The sequence below is a fragment of the Mastigoproctus giganteus genome, chromosome 14 (assembly GCF_048544385.1).
Source record: "Mastigoproctus giganteus isolate SK-2022 chromosome 14, ASM4854438v1, whole genome shotgun sequence".
In the NCBI taxonomy this organism is placed as follows: Eukaryota; Metazoa; Arthropoda; class Arachnida; order Uropygi; family Thelyphonidae; genus Mastigoproctus; species Mastigoproctus giganteus.
In genome coordinates, this window is record NC_143588.1 from 43,031,259 (window position 1) to 43,055,498 (window position 24,240).

General features: G+C 40.5%; 1 protein-coding gene across 1 annotated transcript in view; it reads left to right on the forward strand.

The window, feature by feature from the left end:
* Nucleotides 1-24,240, forward strand: part of LOC150075089 (endoplasmic reticulum junction formation protein lunapark-like) — a 90,903-nt gene that overhangs the window by 5,534 nt on the left and 61,129 nt on the right. The window contains exon 2 of the mRNA XM_090389260.1: nt 9,475-9,541. Coding sequence (XP_090245386.1) covers nt 9,488-9,541 — 54 coding nt within the window. The 5' untranslated portion in view covers nt 9,475-9,487. The remainder of the gene's footprint in view (nt 1-9,474; nt 9,542-24,240) is intronic.

Consider the following 24,240-nt stretch of genomic DNA (forward strand, 5'->3'; position numbering starts at 1 on the left):
CTGTACAGATAGTCATCAGCAAGAATATTTGCTGATGCTATCGAGGCAGTGTTAGGTGGGTCGGAAAACTGCTAGCTTGGGGGGAGACAAAGACCAATAGATTGACAGTAGCCACTGGCAGAGGTGAAAGAGATTCTTGCACTGCTTCTATTAGAATGAGCAGAAGCCTGAAAAACAAGATGCATGATATTTCAGAGACTGCTGGGAGCCATTGCGGTACAAGTAAACACATGGGTTGTGTTAGGGTAGCTAAGAATAGAAACAGGTGCAGGTATACTTGCGTGTACACCAATGCTAGGAGTTGAGTAAATGAATTTGAGGTATTGCTCAAAACATCAAAGGCAGATATTGTTGGGATATCAGAGACATGGTGTCACACAGATATAAGGGATGCAGAACTGGAATTTGGGGAGTACAATGTCTACAGAAAGGATAGACAGGATAGGAAGGGGGGAGGGGTTATGCTATTAGTTAAGAAACACATAAAAACCAAGGAAGTGAAGCCAGTCGACATCGCTGGACAGTGCAGTGTTGAGTCACTTTGGTGTGACATAAGCATTGGGAGATCAAAATTGAGAGTAGGAGTGTGCTATAGGCCTAATGACTCTGATGAGTATAATAAGAAACTGTACAGGGAAATAGAGTGGGCCAGTAAATCAGAGAGTCTTATAATGGGAGATTTTAATTTCCCAGATATTGACTGGAATTTGGGGGCTGGTCACTCACACACTAGCAGGGCTTTTGTGGATTTATTGGATGATTGTTTTCTACATCAGCATGTTCGGGAGGCAACTAGAGGGAGTAATACTCTTGATTTGATTATCAGCAGTGATTCTTCATGCATTAAGAATCTGCAGATAAATGAACCACTAGGTGGCAGTGATCACAGTGTGCTGAAGTGGGATTTACTCAAAGAGGTAACTACCATTAGGGGTAGAGGGAAGGGTTATTGCTTCCGTAAAGGCGACTACGATGGACTGAGACAGTATTTAAATTCTATACAGTGGGACAAACTGATGATGATACCAACAGCAAATTCAAAATGGGAAGCATTCAAAGAACTTATCTTGGAAGCTACTAGGCTTTACATACCAACTAAGAAATATTGTTCAAGGTTTAGGCCAAAATGGATGTCAGATGAACTAATGAGGCATATGGCAGAGAAGAAAAATGCATGGGATACTTACAAATTAACACATGACACAGAAGCCTATGATAGATACAAGTTGATATGCAACCAAGTTACAAAGGAGGTTAGGCAGGCGAAGGCAGATTATGAGAAATCCTTGGCAAGGGATGCAAAGAAAAACAGCAAGGAGTTCTTTACTTATGTAAACTCTAGAAGGAAGGGGATGAATCAGATTGATCCACTTGATATTGATGGGTCAACTGTTGATGATCCTGCTCAGGTAGCTAACAAACTAAATGAATATTTTGCATCGACATTCACACATGAAGAGTTATTCAGCGAGGGGAATGCCAGAGGTGTATTCAACTCTAGCAGTAAGCTACAGAATCTTGAAATAACTGGGAGTAAAGTGGAGGAGAAACTGTTGAAGATAAACACAAGAAAGGCACCCGGGGTGGATGGGATCTATCCAGTTATATTAAAAGAGGCAGCAAAGGAAGTAAGCAAACCCTTAGCCATAATTATGAGAGCTTCCTTGGACTCAGGGGAGGTACCCATAGACTGGAAATGTGCAAATGTGACCCCAATTCACAAAGGAGGATCAAAGGCTGACACAAGTAATTATAGACCTGTTAGTTTAACTTCTGTTCCAGGAAACTTAATGGAGGCACTGGTTAAAGAAGCACTGCAGGATCATTTAGACAAGACTTCAGTTATAGCTCGGACACAGCATGGTTTTGTTAAGGGGAAGTCTTACCTGACCAATTTGATTGGATACTATGATGCAGTCACAAAAGAACTGGATGCAGGGAATAGCTTTGATATTATATACTTGGATCTTAGAAAGGCTTTTGATACTGTTGCACATGGAAGACTGCTACACAAATTGGAGCAGTGTGACATTGGAGGCAAATTGCTGCTATGGATAAAGGGGTGGTTGAGGGGGAGAAGACAGAGAGTGGTAATCAATGGACACTGCTCATCGTGGACTAATGTTATTAGTGGAGTCCCTCAGGGCTCAGTGTTGGGTCCATTATTGTTTTCTGTATTTATAAATGATATTGATGATGGTATATCAAGCTTAATGTCCAAGTTTGCAGACGATACAAAGGTTGGCAGGGTTGTCAAGGACACTACTGACACTATGCTGCTGCAACAGGATCTGGAAAGGTTGAGCAGATGGGCCGAGATGTGGCAAATGAAGTTTAACATTGACAAATGTAAAGTACTACACATGGGAAACAGCAACCCCAGAGCAACGTATCAACTCTGTGGTACTACACTGACAGTGGTAGAGAATGAAAGGGACTTCGGGGTGGTTGTGCAGGCAGATATGAAGTTCTCTGAGCAGTGCAGACGGGCTGCAAGAGTAGCTCATGGAGTATTGTCAATGATATACAGGAATTTTTCTAGCAGGGATAAGGAGGTGATTATTCCCTTGTATAAGGCAATGGTCAGGCCACACCTAGAGTACTGTATACAGGTCTGGAGGCCTCATTTCAAGAAGGATGTAGAGCTGCTGGAACGAGTACAGAGAAGGGCAACAAGATTAGTGAATGGAACAAAGGGGTGCTCTTACGAAGGAAGGCTTAAGTTTTGCAAATTACAGTGTCTGGAGACTAGGCACCAGTGAGGTGATCTGATAGAGGTGTATAAAGTCTTGAATGGTTTGAGCATGCTCAACGTTGATGGGATTCTTCCTCTAGCTCAGAATAATCACCTGAGAGGGCATAAATTCAAATTGAGGAAAGACGGATGTAGGATAGACGTGCGGAAATTTGCCTTTAGCCAGCGGGTGGTTGGTTGGTGGAACAGACTTCCATCCCTTGTAGTGGAGGTTGATAGCCTAAATAAGTTTAAGGCTCAGCTGGACAGGTATTTTGAACGAACAGAGGGGTGAAGTGGAAGTGGGTTTTTTTTTTTGGCTGATGCTGCATAAGCTTGCTTTCTTGCATCAAATGCCTCTACTAATGCTAATGCTAACAGTATTAGATATAATTTTGCTTATGTGGTTCAGAAAGAAAAGTCTGTAGTTGCTTACAGTTATCATTCCAACAAACAGATCAATATTTGACTGGACTTGATCACTGTTGATCAGCATGCTAAGTTGAACAAAATCTAAACTAGAAAAAGAAGTAATACCTCCATCTACTACTCCTACAACACAGTATCACTATGACTAAAACATAATGATGCAAAACAACCAAACTGGCGCATCCGTAGCCAGGTGGGAAGGAGCAGCAGTGCGTAGCATACGCTTCTTGATTAGACGGGGGTTCGAACCCGTCACCACCAAATACGGAGGATGCGGAAAGGTCAGGGAATGACCATCGCATATCCCGGAGTAATATGGCTTTAGTTGCTAATGCTCCTAAAATCCAAATAACAAACAAACAACCAAACTTTAATAAATATAGATGTAGAAGGTAATCTAATCAGGATGACTTAGTACCATTCCTCTTCATAGAAGAGAAAAAAGATACAAGAAACCATCATTTTTCTAGGAAGAATGAACAAAAGACTAAATGATAAAAAAACATCAAGTTGAGGAGGGCTTCAGTAGGATGATATGCTTAAACGTCTTCAGTAGAACTGCAAAAGTTATTTCAGTGATTATGATGAAGATGTTAGAGACCCTCTTGTACGATATGGTCCTGTTACATTTTGTCTAGAGGAAATTAAGGTAATGCTTTATAAGTCATGCTTCAATCAGGCAATACACAATGTACAGGCAAGACATTTCCACATTGGGTGTACTATCCGATCGAGATTGGATTCTTTGAAAAATATTAAATCATCTTTAAATTTATAACATCTCTATTATAAATTTATTTGTGTTAACTGTGGGTTTGGGTTAACCTGTCTATTGTTGGTATTATAAATGAGTATTATATCAGGGGCTCACATCTGGTGAGTATGGGCTTGGCACACCCAGGGTCCTGAGCTGGATATCATCATTCTTCTCTTTCTTGGTGATTTCTCTCTCTCTCTCTCTCTCTCTCTCTCTCTCTCTCCCCCCCCCCTCAGGGTAACTTGGGAATTTTTTTTTTGGTTGGTGCAGCATAAGCCTCAGGCTTCCTTGCACCATATGGCCAATAATAATAATAATAATCACATGTACACTGAGTGGACAGAAATCATGGTATATCTACCTAGTAATGGGTAGGTCCACCTCTTTCCCGGATAAGGGCAGTCAAATGGTGATGCATTGATTCCACTAAGTCTTGAAAGCATTCCACAGGTATTTCCATCCATGCTTGCTGCACTGCTGTCCATAAGCTCTAACAGACCTTTCCACAGCATCCCAAAGATGCTCCACAGGATTCATGTCCAGTGAACAGGGAGGCCATTCCACTGTGATAAAATCTGCGGAATGTTCTTCAAACCATGTTTTAGTCGCTATGGCTCTGTGGGAGGTGCATTGTCCTGCTGGAAGAGTTCATTGCCCTCTGATGACCACGAAGGGGTGCATATGGTCAGCAACACCATCTGCATCCCTTCTACGTAACCTGGACCATTCAGAGATGCATCTAGACATACCAGAGGTCCCAATATGTGCCAGTTGAACACACCCCAGACCATTACTGACTGTCCACCTGCCTGAACAGTTCCTTGTTGCCATGACAGATGCATAGCTTCATGCAGTTTCCACCAGATATGCACCCTGCTGTCCACCCAAAATAACTGGAAACGGGACTCATTGGACCAAGAGACCCACTCCAATCATCCAAGGACCAGTGCTGATGTTCTTTTGTCCAGTTGAGGTGTAGAGTCCTGTGTTGTGGTGTTAGCAATGGGACTTTGGTGGGTCGGCGGCTCCCATCCCATAACCTGTTGTGGCTAATAATCGCATGATGGTCTTGGTCGAGATGTTTCTGGCACCTCCCTTGTTGAAGTCGGCAGTGATTTGTGCCACTCACTCTCCGGTTGGCTGAAACAATGTGAGACAGATGTCGACGGCCACGTTAATTCACCACCTTTCTTTGCCCACAGCACTTGCTGTCCACGATGAGATGTTATTCCAGAAAGGGCATATTCCCAATATACTCTTCATACTTTCAAATGGGGATAGTGCAATTTCTGTACCACCTCCGTGATAGTGACCCATGCATCGGGCCCCCACTATCATCGCCCTTTCAAAGTCGGTTAACTCATGATGTTTATCCATACTGACATCGAATTACCGTCTACATGAATGCAGTGTACCTAGAAACCTGCCAAGCAGTAGGTTTGTCCACTAGTGAGAAGGGTAACAGCGTCGTGTTACCCAGGAATCAGGTATCCCATGAATTCTGTCCTTTTAGTGTATTTAGGGGATATAAAAATCATAGAAAATAAATAAATATAATGGGGGTACAACATTTTTAAATAACACTGTAGGGGATACATCAACATAAGGTTGAATTGTAAAGTTATGTCAACAAAAAATGTTGAATACTCTTATAGCACATGCTAATCTGACACACTTATCTCCTTACATCATCCGATCTATCACAATGCCAAAATTGCTTCACTGAGCTGACTGTTTGGCATGTTATTTTGGATTGCATACTTTACAGGGTGTGACAGATAATGCTAACCTCATTATCAAAAACCACTGCCTCCTTTACCAGCAGATTCTGACTAATCAGAATTAACCTAACTTTTCTCTTATTTAAAATAGATACAGTTTTACAATAAAATAGAAATAGGGCACAAGTCAATCAACAGTTAACTAGTAACATCTGTACCCATTCATTGAAGAGGCCTCTGGAGTCATGAACTCTGTAATTTATCTGTAATGCTACTAAACACCACTAACTCAAATCTATAAAATGCCTTTGTTATAATAATGTAAAGTAAAATAAAATATACATGTACTGATTGTATAAACTGAATATTAAAATAAAATAAATGTTGTATAACAAGAATAAAATATATAAAATTAAGTGCTAAAAGATGTTTAAAATCACTGGAACCACTAACACAGGAGCTTTCGGCAGCAGCAGCCGCCTTCATCAGCAATAATGGTTACAGGTTAGTCGAAATTCTATATATGTACACACATATATCTTAGCAGGTCTGCAACAAGAACTATGGCATCTGCGCACAGTCCACTTCTCGTGAATTGGACCCGGAAATTGGATGGGCCACTCTAAACCTTTCGTCTCTCCGTTGGATAAGGGCTTCAAAGCGTGGATGAATGACAGCCCTTATCCCTATTAAAACTGTAGCGCTCAGACGAACATATTTTAAACTCTCCAGCCATTTCTGGTTCCAAAAGCCATGTGCTCTATCCACGATCACGGCTTCTTTAGCTGTAATGACATGCCCAGTTTCCCAGGCACGTTCAGTTACAGCTGAACCTCCGTAATTTGCAGTCTTGAGGGCTCTGTTGTGTTCCCCCAGGCGATCCCGCAGTCTGCATTTCGTTTCATCCACACACACAGTATAGAATAAATTTAGATTGGTGCCTTTTTAATAAGCAGAGGCTAAATAATGTGAAATATCATGATAAAGATACCATAAACTATCCATGAAGAAATGATACCAAAATAGAGAACAGATAAACAAAACAATCAAAAATAAAGAATAGATGACGATTGTTGTTGTCTAATGTTGCCCCTTATGTGTGCCATGCTTTCTTTCTTTCAGTTTTAATTTGTGTGTGTGATAAGTTAGTGTATTTATTTATTTTTTTCTAGATCCATTAGTTACTGAACTAGTCATGAATACAGCCAGAGGTGGTCTGATCTGTTTTAAAATTTCTTAATTTTTAAGGCAAAAGAACAAAACAAATCCATGAGGAGATGAAAGCTGTGTATGGAAAGGATGTATAACCAGAGTGTGTATATGGAAAGTATGTATAACTGAGAGTGTGTAGCTGAGATGGTTCTTCCTGCCCAAGGGCAGGAAGAACCATCTCAGCTACACACTCTCCATTGGTGCTAAAGTGGAACAGCAAGTTCTTGAAGACAAATGTGCAACTATAAATTTTCTAGCAAATGAAAGGAACATTGGGTCTGTTTTCTCTGTAAAGCATGAATTCCTGCACATGTCTAAGGTGACAGCATGATGGGTTCAGAGATTGTTGACACCTCCTCAAAAGTACCAAAGAAAAGTGTTCTGAAGAATTGTTGGAGCTTTATAGATAAAATGTTGATGATTTTTTTAACCTAATTGTTGTGATGGATGAATGCTACTTATATCACTATCACCCCGAAACAAAAAAGATGAGCAAACAATGGAAACATTCATCTTCAGCAACCCTCAAAAAAAAGCAGTCTGCCAACAAGGTCATGTTTTCAGTCTTGTGAGACTCTAAAGACATCATCCACAGATTATCTCTGAACAGGCAAGAGCATCAGTGGGGAGCTACAGAAGCCTCCTGGGATTGTTGTAGAGATGTGGAAAAGCTATCAAAAGATGTCTGCCTCCTAGGACAGTGAGCCTGTTCATAAGGCTGCTCTTGCAGTGTATTTTGCACTCGGGTATGGTTTCTAAAATTTGCATTCTCTCTCTCTCTCTTTCTCTCTCAGGCCAATGAGGAGATAATTTATGAAGTGGAAACCTGGTTTTCTGTTCAAAGTAAGTTGTATTCAAGAGCCCTGAAAAAGCTTTATCACAGATGAAAAAATGTCTAGCTTTGGAAGGTAACTACATAGCGAAGGATGAAATTGCAATAGGAATTTTTCTATCAGGGATAAAGGAGGTGATTATCCCTTTGTATAAGGCAGTGGTCAGGCCACACCTTGAGTACTGTATACAGGTCTGGAGGCTTCATTTTACGAAGGATGTAGAGCTGCTGAAATGAGTACAAAGAAGGGCAACAAGATTAGTGAATGGAACAAAGGGTTGCTCTTACAAAGAAAGGCTTAAGTTTTGTAAATTACAGTGTCTGGAGACTAGGCACCTGCTAGGTGATCTGATTGAGGTGTATAAGGCCTTGAATGGTTTGAGCATGCTCAATGCTATTGGGATTCTTCCTCTTGCCCAGATTAATTGCCCGAGAGGACATAAATTCAAATTGCATTAGCATTAGTAGAGGCATATGATTCAAGAAAGCAAGCTTATGCAGCATCAGCCAAAAAAAAAAAAAAAAAAAAACCACTCGCATTTCACCCCTACGTTTGTTCGAAATACCTGTCCAGTTGAGCCTTAAATTTATTTAGGCTATCAACTTCCACAACAAGGGATGGAAGTCTGTTCCACCAACCAATTACCTGCTGGCTAAAGGCAAATTTCCACACATCTATCCTACATCTGTCTTTCCTCAATTTGAATTTATGCCCTCTCAGGTGATTATTCTGAGCAAGAGGAAGATCCCATCAGCATTGAGCATGCTCAAACCATTCAAGGCTTTATACACCTCTCTCAGATCACTTCGCCGTGCCTAGTCTCCAGACACTGTAATTTGCAAAATTTAAGCCTTTCTTCTTAAGAGCAACCCTTTGTTCCATTCACTAATCTTGTTGCCCTTCTCTGTACTCGTTTCAGCAGCTCTACATGAGGAAGGACAGTTGTAGAATAGATATGCAGAAATTTCCCTTTAGCCAGTGGGTTGTAGATTTCTGGAACAAACTTCCATCTGTTATTGTAGAAGTTGATAGCTTAAATTAATTCAAGGCAGAACTAGACAAACATTTGGAGTGAATGGATGGGTGAAATTGGAAGGGTGTTTTTTTTTTTTTTTTTTTTTTGGCTGATACTGTATAAGCTTGCATTAGTAGAGGCATATGATGCTTTCTTGTATCATATGCCTCTACTAATGCTAATTTTTCAAATCCCTAACCCAAATATTTCTTGGTGACGGTAAATGCTTATTGACCACCCCTCGTATATGCTAATATCCATTGTTTTCAAAGGTTCATCTGTTGTTAATTTTTCATATAATTGGTATAATATTTAAGCATACACATTGAATGAATAACTTCTATTTTGAAGTCATTATTATATGGGGGTGTAATTTATAAGCCACTAGCTAAAAATTGTAAATTATGATCATTGATATATGTTAATCAGCTAATAACTGAGTAGAATTTCACTATAGCCTTACAGAAATGTGTTTGGCAGCTAATTTCTCTCACTGTGCATTTACTGTTTTGTCATCTCATTTTGATGCATGATTTCATTGTTTGCAGTTTTAATTGTAATTTCTGGTTATATCAGTTGGTGTTATGAATTGGGCACTTTTATTTTTGTCTCTCTTTTAGTAATTCACGAGTAATGCTTTTTCTGAAAGTTCCTTACATAATGTTAAGAATGTATATCTGGTTAGCTTCAGTTACCATATATTATGAAAATATCTGCAGTGTGTGTGCTATAACTTATGTTCCTTTCACAATTTTTTTTTTTTTTTTTTAAAGGTTTGTTAAAAAGATGTTTCTGAATTACTTCAGGCTTCAATTCTCATACCTACATCCTGCGTTTAAGGTAATTATTTGCTAATTTTGATTTATTTTGTTAATTGCTTAAAAAAAATTATGCTGCTGATATGCTTTTGCTAGGTGTGGCATAACATTAAAATGTTATGCCATAAATTACCATTTTAAAGGTACGAAATTAATGTTGCTCCTTTATTATATACTCAAAGATATGTACTAAAAACAAACTTCAGTCTGGTTAACTCTACTACCCTTAAGTTTCAAAATGTGATATTTCTTTTTACACTGAACATCAATCTGATTGTGTGGATTTAGGCAATAATTATCACTTAATGGTATTTAACAGTTATTATCCATGTGTGTCTGTAAGTAACACAAAAAGTACATGGAAAATATTATCTGAAATACCTGTACTTCATTTATCGCAAAATTCTCTTTCATCTCGGTTAAAAATGTGATTGTGAAAAAAAATTGTTTCTAGTTTTTCCTATGGTGTTGCAAATGAGAAAATGACTTGCTATTAATACAGTATATTTTTGCATAATAAAAATCATTATTTTTATTATGGCACTTGTTATGAAACAAGAATCTGTATTTTTATTTTGTAATAATTGGTTGATTTTAGTATTAATACTAAAATGGCAGAATGATGCAAGGAAGTAAATCTTATATAGCATCTGCAGTAAAAAAAATAAATAAAATATAAAACTTGAGACATGTTTTATCTACCTCTTTTACATACTTCTAATCTTTATTTGCACAACTCTCTTTGCACAACTAGCTTTGTTGTCTTTTCCTTTATCTTTTCAAGCAGATCTATATCGTTTTCTGAAATATGACCTGACCATTGATTGTACAGTGGCATAATTATTCTGTTCTCTGGCCAAACTTCTATATATCACTGATAATACCCTTATGTGTTGTCCTTGCATTTTTGCTATATAATCTAGAACTTCCTATCAGATTATATTACAGCCCAAAGGCTCTTGTCATCTACAGTGTTGAGTGTGCACCCCTCGGAATTGTTTATTTAACTAGGATTACTGTGACCTAGATGCAGAACCATATATTCATATCAAAGCTTAATTGCTATATTTTAGACTAGTCATGTAATTTTTATCAGTTTTGTCGCAGCAGCATTCTTAGTTTTCATTGTTAAGACCCTCTTCTTACTTAATATCACAGCAAAAATTTTAGCATGAAACTTGCAAAATCATTATTAATCTTTAATAAAAATTTAAAACAAAGGCCCTAGCAGAAACCCCACGTGTAACACTGGTCATTAAAAGGACTGCCTGTTTGTAACTACTCTTTGCCCCTTATGCCAGTGTTGTCCTAATCCCACTTCTATATTTCTTCAATTTATACACAAGACATTCAGGTGGGAGGCTTTCCAAAGACTACCTAAATTGTAAATTATGACAGTTATTCTCTGTGTACAGTTCCTTTTTAACTTCCTTACAATATCTTGACAGATTTGTCAGACAAGATCTTTCCCTGAAAAAATCATGTGCCTCCCTAATAATATTATTTTTTGAGACTTGTGACAGAGAACAAAAAATGCATGGGTTGCATATAAATTAACAGGTAATACAGAAGCTATGGTAGATATAAACTAGTTTTCAATCAAGTGGGATTTACTCAGAGATAACTGTCGTCAGGGGTAAAGGGAAGGGTTTTGCTTAGTTGTTGGTGACTCTATTGTCAGGGAAACGGGGAACATGCTTTGTAAAAAGGATAGGTGGAATAGGACCAGGGTATGTCTGCCAGGGGCAAAGGTTGATGACGTTGTAGAGCGGATATCATCTTTTAAGGGCACAAAAGGTGATATAGTTGTACACGTTGGCACTAATGATATTAAGAGTAGGAGACCGGTGGAATTACTTAGCAAGTACAGGTCACTGTTGGAAAAAAGCCGTGAATTAGGGTTGAATTTGAAAGTGTCTGCAATTCTGCCCAGACACGATAGGAGGGAGTATATGATGAGAGCCTTGTCGATCAATTCGGCCCTGGAGGGATTGTGCAAGGCTCAAGGGGTAGAATTTTTTTTCAGCCTGGACTGTACTTGTTAACAGGAGAGATTGCTTCTACAGGGATGGGATACACTTAAATAGAAAGGGTGCAAGAATTTTTGCTGATGCTGTCGAGGCAGTGTTAGGTAGGTTGGAAAACTGCTAGCTGGGGGGGATACAAGGACTAATAGATTAACAGTAGCCACTGGCAGAGGTGGAAGTGATTCTTGCACTGCTTCTATTGAAATGAGCAGAAGCCTGAAAAACAAGATGCAGGATATTTCAGAGACTGCTGGGAGTCAAACACATGGGTTGTGTTAGGGTAGCTAAGAATAGAAACAGGTGCATGTATACCTGCGTGTACACCAATGCTAGAAGTTTGGTAAATAAATTTGATGAATTTGAGGTATTGCTCAAAACATCAAAGGCAGATATTGTTGGGATATCAGACATGTGGTGTCACACTTCTATTGAAATGAGCAGAAGCCTGAAAAACAAGATGCAGGATATTTCAGAGACTGCTGGGAGTCAAACACATGGGTTGTGTTAGGGTAGCTAAGAATAGAAACAGGTGCATGTATACCTGCGTGTACACCAATGCTAGGAGTTTGGTAAATAAATTTGATGAATTTGAGGTATTGCTCAAAACATCAAAGGCAGATATTGTTGGGATATCAGAGACGTGGTGTCACACAGATATAAGTAATGCGGAACTGGAATTTGGGGAATACAATGTGTATAGAAAGGATAGACAGGACAGGAGGGGAGGAGGGGTTATGCTATTAGTTAAGAAACACATAAAGTCCAAGGAAGTGAAGCCAGTCGACATCGATGGACAGGGCAGTGTCGAGTCAGTTTGGTGTGACATAAGCATAGGGAAATCAAAATTGAGAGTAGGAGTGTGCTATAGGCCTAATGACTCTGATGAGTATAATAAGATATTGTACAGGGAAATAGTGGGCCAGTAAATCAGAGAGTCTTATAATGGGGGATTTTAATTTCCCAGATATTGACTGGAATTTGTGGGTTGGTCACTCGCACACTAGCAAGGCTTTTGTGGATTTATTGGATGATTGTTTTCTACATCAGCATGTTCGTGAGGCAACAAGAGGGAGCAATACTCTTGATCTGATTATCAGTAGTGATTCTTCATGCATTAAGAATCTGCAGATAAATGAACCACTAGGTGGCAGTGATCACAGTGTGTTGAAGTGGGATTTACTCAAGGAGGTAACTACCATCAGAGGTAAAGGGAAGGGTTTTTGTTTTCGTAAAGGCGACTATGATGGTCTGAGACAGTATTTAAATTCTATACAGTGGGACCAACTGATGATGTTACCAACAGCAAACTCAAAATGGGAAGCATTCAAGGAACTAATCTTGGAGGATACCAGGCTTTACATACCAACTAAGAAATATTGTTCAAGGTTTAGGCCTAAATGGTTGTCAGATGAACTAATGAGACATGTGGCAGAGAAGAAAAATGCATGGGATACATACAAATTAATGGGTGACATGGAAGCCTATGATAGATATAAGTTGGTCTGTAACCAAGTCACAAAGGAGATTAGGCAGGCAAAGGATGCAAAGAAAAACAGAAAAGAGTTCTTTTTAAATATTTAAACTCAAGAAGGAAAGGGATGAATCAGATTGGTCCACTGGATATTGATGGTTCAACAGTTGAGGATCCTGCTCAGGTGGCTAACAATCTAAACGAGTATTTTGCATCTACATTCACGCATGAGGAGTTATTCAGGAAGGAGAATGATGTAGGTAAAGTAAACATTGGCAGTGAGCTGGATGATTTTGTAATAACTGAGAGGAAAGTGGAGGAGAGATTGTTGAGGATAAACATAAAAAAGGCACCTGGGGTGGATGGGATCTATCCAGTTATATTAAAGGAGGCAGCAAAGGAAGTAAGCAAACCCCTAGCCATAATTATGAGAGCTTCTTTGGACTCAGGGGAGGTACCCATAGACTGGAGATGTGCAAATGTAACCCCAATTCACAAAGGAGGATCAAAGGCTGACACAAGTAATTATAGACCTGTTAGTTTAACTTCTGTTCCAGGTAAATTAATGGAGGCACTGGTTAAAGAAGCACTGCAGGATCATCTAGACAAGAATTCAGTTATAGCTCAGACGCAGCATGGTTTTGTTAAGGGCAGGTCTTGCTTGACCAATTTGATTGGATACTATGACGTAGTCACAAAAGAACTGGATGCAGGGAATAACTTTGATATTATATATTTGGATCTTAGAAAGGCTTTTGATACTGTTGCACATAGAAGACTGCTGCACAAGTTGGAGCAGTGTGGCATTGGAGGTAAATTGCTGCTATGGATAAGGGGATGGTTGAGTGGCAGAAGACAGAGTGGTAATCAATGGACACTGCTCAATGTGGACTAGCATTAGCATTAGTAGAGGCATTTGATACGAGAAAGCAAGCTTATGCAGCATCAGCCAAAAAAAAAAAAAAAAAAAAAAAAACCCACTTCCACTTCACCCCTCTGTTCGTTCAAAATACCTGTCCAGCTGAGCCTTAAACTTATTTAGGCTATCAACCTCCACCACAAGGGATGGCAGTCTGTTCCACCAACCAACCACCCGCTGGCTAAAGGCAAATTTCCGCACGTCTATCCTACATCTGTCTTTCCTCAATTTGAATTTATGCCCTCTCAGGTGATTTTTCTGAGCTAGAGGAAGAATCCCATCAGCATTGAGCATGCTTAAACCATTCAAGGCTTTATACACCTCTATCAGATCACCTCGCTGGTGCCTAGTCTCCAGGGCGCCTCCGTAGCCAGGTGGGCAGGAGCAGCAGTGCGTAGCATACGCTTCTTGATTAGACCGGGGTTCGAGCCCGTGCCCACCAAATACGGAGGATGCGGAAAGGTCAGGAAATGACCACCGCATATCCCCGGAGCAATATGGCCTTAGTTGCTAATGCTCCTAAAAACCAAAAAAACAAACAACAAGCCTAGTCTCCAGACACTGTAATTTGCAAAACTTAAGCCTTTCTTCGTAAGAGCACCCCTTTGTTCCATTCACTAATCTTGTTGCCCTTCTCTGTACTCGTTCCAGCAGCTCTACATCCTTCTTGAAATGAGGCCTCCAGACCTGTATACAGTACTCTAGGTGTGGCCTGACCATTGCCTTATACAATGGAATAATCACCTCCTTATCCCTGCTGGAAAAATTCCTGTATATCATTGACAATGTTATTAGTGGACTAATGTTATTAGTGGAGTTCCTCAGGGTTCAGTGTTGGGTCTGTTGTTGTTTTCGGTGTTTATGAATGATATTGATGATGGGATATCAAGTTTAATGTCCAAGTTTGCAGATGATACAAAGGTTGGCAGGGCTGTTAAGGACACTACAGCTATGCTGCTGCAACAGGATCTGGAAAGGTTGAACAGATGGGCTGAGAGGTGGCAAATGAAGTTTAACATTGACAAATGTAAAGTACTACATATGGGAAACAGTAACCCCAGAGCAACGTATCAACTCTGCGGTACTACACTGACAGTGGTGGAGAATGAAAAGGACCTGGGGGTAATTGTGCAGGCAGATATGAAGTTCTCTGAGCAGTGCAGACGAGCTGCAAGAGTAGCTCATGGTGTCTTGTCAATGATATACAGGAATTTTTCTAGCAGGGATAAGGAGGTGATTATTCCCTTGTATAAGGCAATGGTTAGGCCACATCTTGAGTACTGTATACAGGTCTGGAGGCCTCATTTCAAGAAGGATGTAGAGCTGCTGGAATGGGTACAGAGAAGGGCAACAAGATTAGTGAATGGAACAAAGGGTTGCTCTTACGAAGAAAGGCATAAGTTTTGCAAATTACAGAGTCTGGAGACTAGGCACAGGCGAGGTGATCTGATAGAGGTGTATAAGGCTTTGAATGGTTTGAGCATGCTCAATGCCAATGGGATTCTTCATCTTGCTCAGAATAATCACCTCAGAGGGCATAAATTCAAATTGAGGAAGGACGGATGTCGGATAGATGTGCGGAAATTTGCCTTTGGCCAGCGGGTGGTTGGTTGGTGGAACCGACTTCCATCATTTGTTGTTGAAGTTGATAGCCTAAACAAATTTAAAGCTCAACTGGACAGGTATTTCGAACGAACGGAGGGGTGAAATGGGAGTGGTGTGTGTTTTTTTTTTTTTTTTTTTTGGCTGATGCTGAATAAGCTTGCTTTCTTGCATCATATGCCTCTACTAATGCTAATGCTTTCGTAAAGGTGACTACGGTGGTCAGAGATCGTGTATAAATTCTGTACTGTGGGACCAAAATGGATGTCAGATGATCTAATGAGACATGTGGCAGAGAAGAAATTCATGGAATACATATAAATTAACAGGTGACACGGAAGCCTATGATAGATATAAGGTGGTCTGTAACCAAGTTACAAAGGATGTTAGGCAGGCAAAGGCAGATTACGAGAAATCTTTGGCAAAGGATGCTAAGAAAAACAGCAAAGAGTTCTTTACTTATGTAAACTGTAGAAGGAAGGGAATGAATCAGATTGGTCCACTTGATATCGATGGTTCAATTGTTGATGATCAGGTAATTAACAAACTTAATGAGTATTTTGCATCTACATTCACACATGACAAGTTATTCAGGGAGGGGAATGCCAGTGGTGAATTAAACTCTGGCAGTGAGCTAGATGATTTTTAATAACTGAGAGCAAAGTGGAGGAGAAATTGTTGAAGATAAACACAAGGAAGGCACCTAGGATAGATGGGATCTATCCAGTTATATTAAAGAAGGCAGCAAAGGAAATAAACAAACCATTAGCCATAATTATGAGAGCTTCCTTGGACTCAGGGGAGGTACCCATGGACTGCAGTTGTGCAAATGTGACCCCAATTCACAAAGGAGGATCAAAGGGTGACACAAGTAATTACAGACCTGGTAGTTTAACTTCTGTTCCAGAGAATTTAATGGAGGCACTGGTTAAAGAAGCACTGCAGGATCATCAAGACGAGACTTCAGTTATAGCTCGGACACAGCATGTGTTTGTTAAGGGGAAGTTTTGTCTGACCAGTTTGATTGGATACTATGATGTGATCACAAAGGAACTGGATGCAAAGAATAATTCTGATACTGTTTCACATGGAAGATTGCTGCTCAAATTGGAGCATTGGAGGCAAATTGCTGCTGTGGATAAAGGGATGGTTGAGTGGGAGAAGACAAATGGTAATCAATGGATGCTGCTCTTCATGGACTAATGTTATTAGTGGAGTCCCCTAGGGTTCAGCGTTAGGTCCATTGTTGTTTTCTGTATTTATTAATGATATTGATGATGGTATATCAGGCTTAATATCCAAGTTTGTAGACAATACGAAGGTCAGCAGGGTTATTAATGACAGTATACTGCTGCAACAGGATCTAGAAAAGTTGAGCAGATGGGCTGAGGTGGCAACTGAAATTTAACATTGACAAATATAAAGAACTGCATATGGGAAGCAGTAACCCCAGAGTAACATATCAAATGTGTGGTACTACACTGACAAGGTATGTTTGTGTCGGTTGGCACCTGGGATTTCTGCTATCTCTGCGTGTGTTCGCTGTATCGAGGACAGTACACTGTCAAGCCAGAGACTTGAAAGTGTGTGCACCATGTCTGTGCAGTGTGATGTGTTGTGCCCATTGTTTCTCCGGCTTATTGGCCACCAGGCCCCTTGTGGGGCCCGACGTTGCCTATACCTCTCCACGTGGAGGCTAGCTGGGTGTGTCCAGTATCACAACAAGTTGTTCTGGCAGGTCCTGCCACCTAGTTTCCTGGGATTTCAGTGCCTAGGACAAAAAAAAAAAAAAAAAATTTACATATTTGACATTAATGCTTTATAGGATTGCTGCTAGGAAATCGGTGGTTGGGGTTGAACGCTAGATAGATGTGTTAAAAGGCCTATAGTTTGGGTCATCGTACTACACTGACAGTGGTAGAGAATGAAAAGGACCTGGGGGTAATTGTGCAGGCAGATGTGAAGTTTTCTGAGCAGTGTAGACAGTCTGCAAGAGTAGCTCATGGTGTCTTGTCATTGATATATACAGGAATTTTTCTAGCAGGGATAAGGAGGTGATTATCCCCTTGTATAAGGCAATGGTCAGGCCACACCTTGAGTACTGTATACAGGTTTGGAGGCCTCATTTTAAGAAGGACGTAGAGCTGTTGGAACGAGTACAGAGAAGGGCAACAAAGATTAGTGAATGGAACAAAGTAAATGCTATAGTGAATGGAACAAAGTAAATGCTATAGTGAATGGAACAAAGTAAATACTATAGTGAATGGAACAAAGGGTTGCTCTTAAGAAGAAAGGCTTAAGTTTTGCAAATTATAGTGTTTGGAGACTGGGCACCTGTGAGGTCATCTGATTGAGCAGTATAAAACCTTGAATGGTCAATGCTGACGGGACTCTTCTTCTTGCCCAGAATAATTGCCTGAGAGGGCATTAATTCAAATCGAGGAAAGACAGTTGTAGGATAGATGTGCGGAAGTTTGCCTTTAGCCAGTGGGTGGTTGATTGCTGGAACAAACTTCCATTTGTTGTTGTAGAAGTCAATAGCTTAAATAAATTCAAGGCAGAACTAGACAAATATTTGGAGTGAGGGGATGGGTGAAATTAGTTTTTTTTTTTGACTGATGATTTATAAGCTTGCTTTCTTGCATCATGTGCCTATGCTACAAAGAAGATTAAGCAAGCTAAGCCAGATTACAAGAGTCTGGCAAAGATTGCAAAGAAAAGCAGGAAAGACTTCTTTACTTATGTTAACAGTAGAAGGAATGGACATGGAATGCAGTAATCGCAGATTAACACACTAACTGTCGTACTACACTCACAGAGTGGAAAATGAAAAAGACTTGGGTGATTGTGCAGTCAGTTATAAGGCGCCTCCGTAGTCAGGTGGGAAGGAGCACCAGTGCATAGCACATGCTTCTAGATTAGACCGCGGTTTGAGCCCGTCACCACCAAATACGGAGCATGGGGAAAGGTCAGGGAATGACCACCGCACCGGAGCAATATGGCCTTAGTTGCTAATGCTCCTAAAAACCAAATAACAACAACAACAGTCAGTTATGAAGTTCTCTGAGCAGTGGAGACGGGCTGCCAAGGCAGTTCATGGGGTTTTGTCAATGTTATACAGGAATTAGCAAGGATAAGGCAGTGATTATCCTATTGTATAGGGACATGGTTAGGTTACATCTTGAGTACTGTATTAAGAATTTGCAGATAAAGGAACCACTAGGTGGCAGTGATCACAGTGTACTGATGTGGGATTTACTTAAAGATTTAATTACCATCAGGGGTAAAGGAAAGGGTTTTTGCTTCCGTAAAGGTGAGTACAGTGCTCTCCGACAGTTTTTAAATTCTGTACAGTGGGATCAACTGACGATGTTACCAACAGTAAATTCTAAGTGGGAAGCGTTCAAGGAATTAATCGTGGAAGCTACTAAAAGTTTCATACCTATTAAGAAATATTGTTCAAGGTTTAGGCCTAAATGGTTATCTAATGAACTAATGAGACTCGTAATAGAGAAGAAAAATGCATGGGATGCATATAAATTATCAAGCGACTCAGAAGCCTATGGCAGATATAAGCTAGTGTGTAATCAGGTGACAAAGGAGGTTAGGCAGGCGAAGGCAGATTACGAGAAATCCTTGGCAAAAGATGCTAAGAAAAACAGCAAGGATTTCTTTACTTATATAAACTCTAAAAGGAAGGGGATGAATCTGATTGGTCCACTTGACATCGATGGTTCGACTGTTGATGATCCTACTCAGATAGCAAACAAACTGAATGAGTATTTTGCATCTACATTCACACATGAGGAATTATTAAGGTTTGAAAATGGCAGAAGGTTATCAAATTGTAGCAGGATACTTAATGATTTTGGAATAACTGAAAGCAAAGTGGAGGAGAAATTGTTGAAGTTAAACATAAGAAAAGCACCTGGGGTGGATGGGATCTATCCAGTTATATTAAAGGAGGCGGCAAAGCAACTAAGCAAAACCTTAGCCATAATTATGAGAGCGTCCTTGGACTCAAGGGAGATGTGCAAATGTATCCCCAATTCACAAAGGGGGATCGAAGGGTGACACGAGTAATTACAGACCAGTTAGTTTAACTTCTGTTCCGGGTAAAATAATGGAGTCACTGGTTAAAGATGCATTGCAGGATCATCTAGACAAGACTGTAGCAATAATTCAGACACAGCATGGGTTTGTTAAGGGAAAGTCTTGTCTGACAAATTTGATAGGATATTATGATGTGGTTACAAAGGAACTGGAAGCAAAAAATAATTTTGATATCATATATTTGGATTTCAGGAAAGCTTTTGACACTGTTGCGCATGGAAGACTATTGTACAAATTGGAGCAGAATGGTATTAAGGGTAAGTTGCTACAATGCATAAAAGGATGGTTAAGTGGGAGAAGACAGAGGGTGGTAATCAATGGGTGCTGCTCTTCTTGTTGTTTTGTATATTTATCAATGATATTGATGAAGGTATATCAGGTTTAGTGTCGAAGTTTGCAGATGATACAAAGGTTGGCAGGGTTGTTAATGGCAGTATGCTACTGCCATTAACAACATCTAGATAATTTGGGCAGATGGACTAAGAAGTGGCAACTGAAGTTTAACCTTGACAAATACAAAGTACTGCATATGGGTAGAAGTATCCCCAGAGAAACGTACCAACTGTGTGGTACTACACTTAAGGTGGTAATTGTGCAGTCAGATATGTGAGTAATTGTGCAGTCAGATATTTTTTTTTTTTTTTTTTTATGGGAACCCCAGACACGAGAGGTATTAGAGCCTATAGTACTTAGTACCGTGCTTGGGTTGGAGGTTGAGAAGACGAAAGAAGATATTTGTTGACATTGGACTTGAACTTCTGTAGATTGTAATTTTCAGGAAATACGTATGAAGGAAGGTTGTTCCAGAAAACGGCAGTTGAATGAGTAAATGAGGAAGATGAAAAGTTGGTTCTGTGGGTTTGAAGTTGGACAGTAAATGGATGTTGGCTGGTGGCGGCACGTGTTCGGACTGTTTTGAAAGAGAGAGCGGGAATTATAGAAGCCAATTCAGAAGAACAGTGCCCATGGAAGTATCTGTAAAAGAGGCATGCAGCAGAAACAGTGCGTCTATGAGAAAGCGAGTGGAGAGACTCTGTTAGAGATGAGTCATTAATTAACCTAACTGTCCTCTTCTGAATGGAATCAAGAAGCCTGAGAGAGGTTTTGGGGGCACCACCCCAAATGTGGGAACAATATTCCATGGCAGGGCGGATTTGCGATTTATACAGAGTGAGCAGCTGTTTGGAAGAAAAGTAGCGCCGAGAGCGAAAGAGAAAACCAAGTTTTTTAGATGCAGAGGAAGCAATATTTGTAATGTGCTTGTGCCAAGAGAGATTAGAAGTCAGGGTAATCCCCAAAAGAGATATATCCTTTTGCCTAGAAATTGGAGTGTCACTAAAGATAAGCATAGGAGCAGAAGAATCCTTTTTGCGAGATATAAGACAAGACTGAGTTTTAGAAGGGTTGAAATCAACTAAGTTGTCTTTGCCCCACTGGAGGATTACCTGAAGATCGGCATTTAAGGAATTGGTAGCAGATTTTCGAGAAGTTGAAGCTGATTGAGCAGGACAGGATTTCTCAAAACGGAAAGTTGAATGCAATGTGCTATCATCGGCAAAACTGTGGATAGGATTTCCAGTCAATGGAAGAAGGTCATTGATATACAAGAGGAAAAGAGTGGGGGAAAGAACTGAACCTTGGGGGACACCGGCATTAGTGGAGAAGTTAGAAGACAGAGAGCCATCTACCATCACCCTCAGTGAGCGATCAGAGAGAAAACTGGATAACCAATTACTAAAAACAGTTGGCAAACCATAAGATGGAAGCTTGTTTAGAAGACCTTTATGCCAAACACGATCAAAAGCCTTTGAGATGTCAAGAGCAACTACTTGTGTTTCACCGAACCTTTCCATTGAAGTAGTCCATAAATGGGTAACATAAGCCAGGATATCACCAGTGGATCGACACTGACGGAATCCATACTGGTGATTGTTGATCAGACGGAAGGTTTCTAGGTAGTTTAAGAGTTGGCGGTTAATAGATTTCTCCATTACTTTAGAAAGAGTAGAAGTAATTGCAATGGGACGATAATTGGATGGGTGGGATTTGTCACCCTTTTTAGGAACTGGCTGGATATGAGCAAATTTCCAAGCAGAAGGAAAAACACCTTTGGAATAAGAAAGTGAAAAAAGGCGGCAAAGAATAGGAGTAAGTTCAGGAGCACAGATTTTGAGAACAAGGGGAGAAATACCATCAGGACCTGGAGCTTTCTTAGCATCAAGATTCATCAAAATCCCTCTGATATCCTTTTGACGGAAGACCACAGGAGGCATTGAATGGACCGTGTTGGGAATGGTGGGAGGTGTTTTACCAAGTTCATTAATACATGAGCTGGAAGAAAAATGGGATGCTAGCAGGTCAGCTTTATCCTTGGCTGAAGTGACAACAGAACCATCTGGTTTGGACAGAGGTGGAAGCAGAGATGGGCAAAAGTTGCGGCCAATAGCTTTGGCAAGAGACCAGAATGCTCGGCTACCATTAGGGCAAGAAGCAAGTTTTCTACTCTTAGCCTGTTCAAACTCTAGTTTGGACTGATTAATAACTGCTTTACAATTGTTGCGAGCTTTGGTGTAGGCAGAAAATGAAACTGAAGAATTAGAAACAAGCCAATTACGATATGCAACATTCTTCTCTTGAACAGCCTTAGCACATTTATTGGAAAACCAAGGTTTAGATAAAGGACGAGATTTTAAAGTGGAGTGTGGGATAAAACATTCCATTCCTGCAAGAATAATTTCACTGACACGATCTGAGCAAACGTTGACATCGGAAGTTTTGAAACAGTAATCCAACCAAGGAAAAGAAGAAAAGAAGTCTTGCAGGTCATCCCATTTTGCATTCTTGTAATGCCAAACAACACGAGGTTGGGAATAGCCATGAGATAAAGGTTCCATTGGAGAAGAGACAATCACCAAGTTGTGATCTGAAGTGCCTAAAGGACCTCTTACTTCGACCATGTACTTAGAAGGGTTGTTTGTGAGAAAAAGATCAAGCGTATTGGCTGTATGATTCGGATTGTCCGGTATTCTTGTAGGTAAATGAACAATCTGTGCTAGGTCATTAGTAATTGCAAAAGCCTCAGCATCTCGACCTGCTGGGTCGGTGTGACTAGAAAACGGGAGCCAGCTGGAGTTGTGAACATTAAAATCACCAAGGAAAATTACCTCACTGTTAGGAAAGTTGGACTGGAGAAAGTAAAGTTGCAACGAGAGGAAGTCAAAGAGCTCCAAGTGATTAGTGGAGTTGGGAGAACGGTAGAGACAACAGATGAATTTGACACAATGAGGTAGAGAGATTTTAAGCCAGAGAAGATCAAAGAGAGGAGATTCCAAATTGCCAAGTCTCTGACAGGGAATATCAGAACGGACATATGCACAAGTACCACCTTTGAGGCGAAAGGAATCATACAGCGAATAATTTGGGCATCTGAGATGAGCAGTAGTTGAATCAACTGATAACTGAGATTCTGTCAGAAAAAGTACATGTGGTCTGGCAGACTGCAAGTGGAAATGGACATCGTTTAGATTAGAATTGAGACCACGTATATTTGTGAAATGAATTAGGAAGTCCTTGGGAGGTTTAGATCTTTTCGCAGATAAGCTTGTTCTATTAGTTTGACAATTCATGGTGTATTCAATAGTAAGAAAAAGTGGGTGGGACATGCTGTATGAAGTAATGAAATTTTTGGATATGGCGTACATGTGGTAAGAATATACCCAGATCCTTGACATAACGTGGCCTCGACAATGCTCCCCGCATACACACTACTCGGACTCCCTCCAGTCACTATCTGGCAGAGTAGAGGTAGCAAGATTATACACTAGCTGATCCGGAAGCCTCCTAGAGAGTTACCAATAGGTTCGGTCCGGTGTACTAACTAGCGGCCGGCCTGCGAAAACCGTTTTAGAGCTGTACCCTCGAAATGTAAGGAATATTGGATCTCGCCACGACGTTCATCATAACCTCAAAAGTCATCAATCATACTGCATGATGGAAGAGATAGGGAAGGGTTGACCGGAACTTAGCTCTAGAGACTAAACATGGGTTCCACCACTTCAAGCCTCCAATAAGCAAAGTGGTGGTATTTCACCGGTTGATGAGAGTCATCTACCACCTAGTACTGCCTGGTAACATAGAGGGGCGGTGTTCCTCTATGTGGTGTGGGCGCCACACCTCGACCCCTGCTTACGTTGGTTCACACCTGGGTGGTCACCCACCATGTGCTTGTGCATGGAGGTTATACCCAGGATTACTAACAGTCCCACCATCGTGAAGGTGCAAGCAGAGGATTTGGCTGTCACAGACCGTCCGGACTTCGCCGAAATTGGGTCCACTTGACTTGAGTGTCACCCGAATATCAGTTCCATCAGCGTTTTAGACTCCCAGGTAGCAAGCAAGTACAGCTTGTCTGGCATATCTGAGAGAATGTCTGTGACAACCTCAAGGACCTCAAGGATATGAAGTTTTCTGAGCAATGCAGACAGGCTGCCAGGGCAGGTCATGGGGTTTTGTCAATGATATATAGGAATTTTGCTAGCAGGGAAAAGGAGGTGATTGTCCCTCTGTATAAGGCAATGGTCAGGCCACGC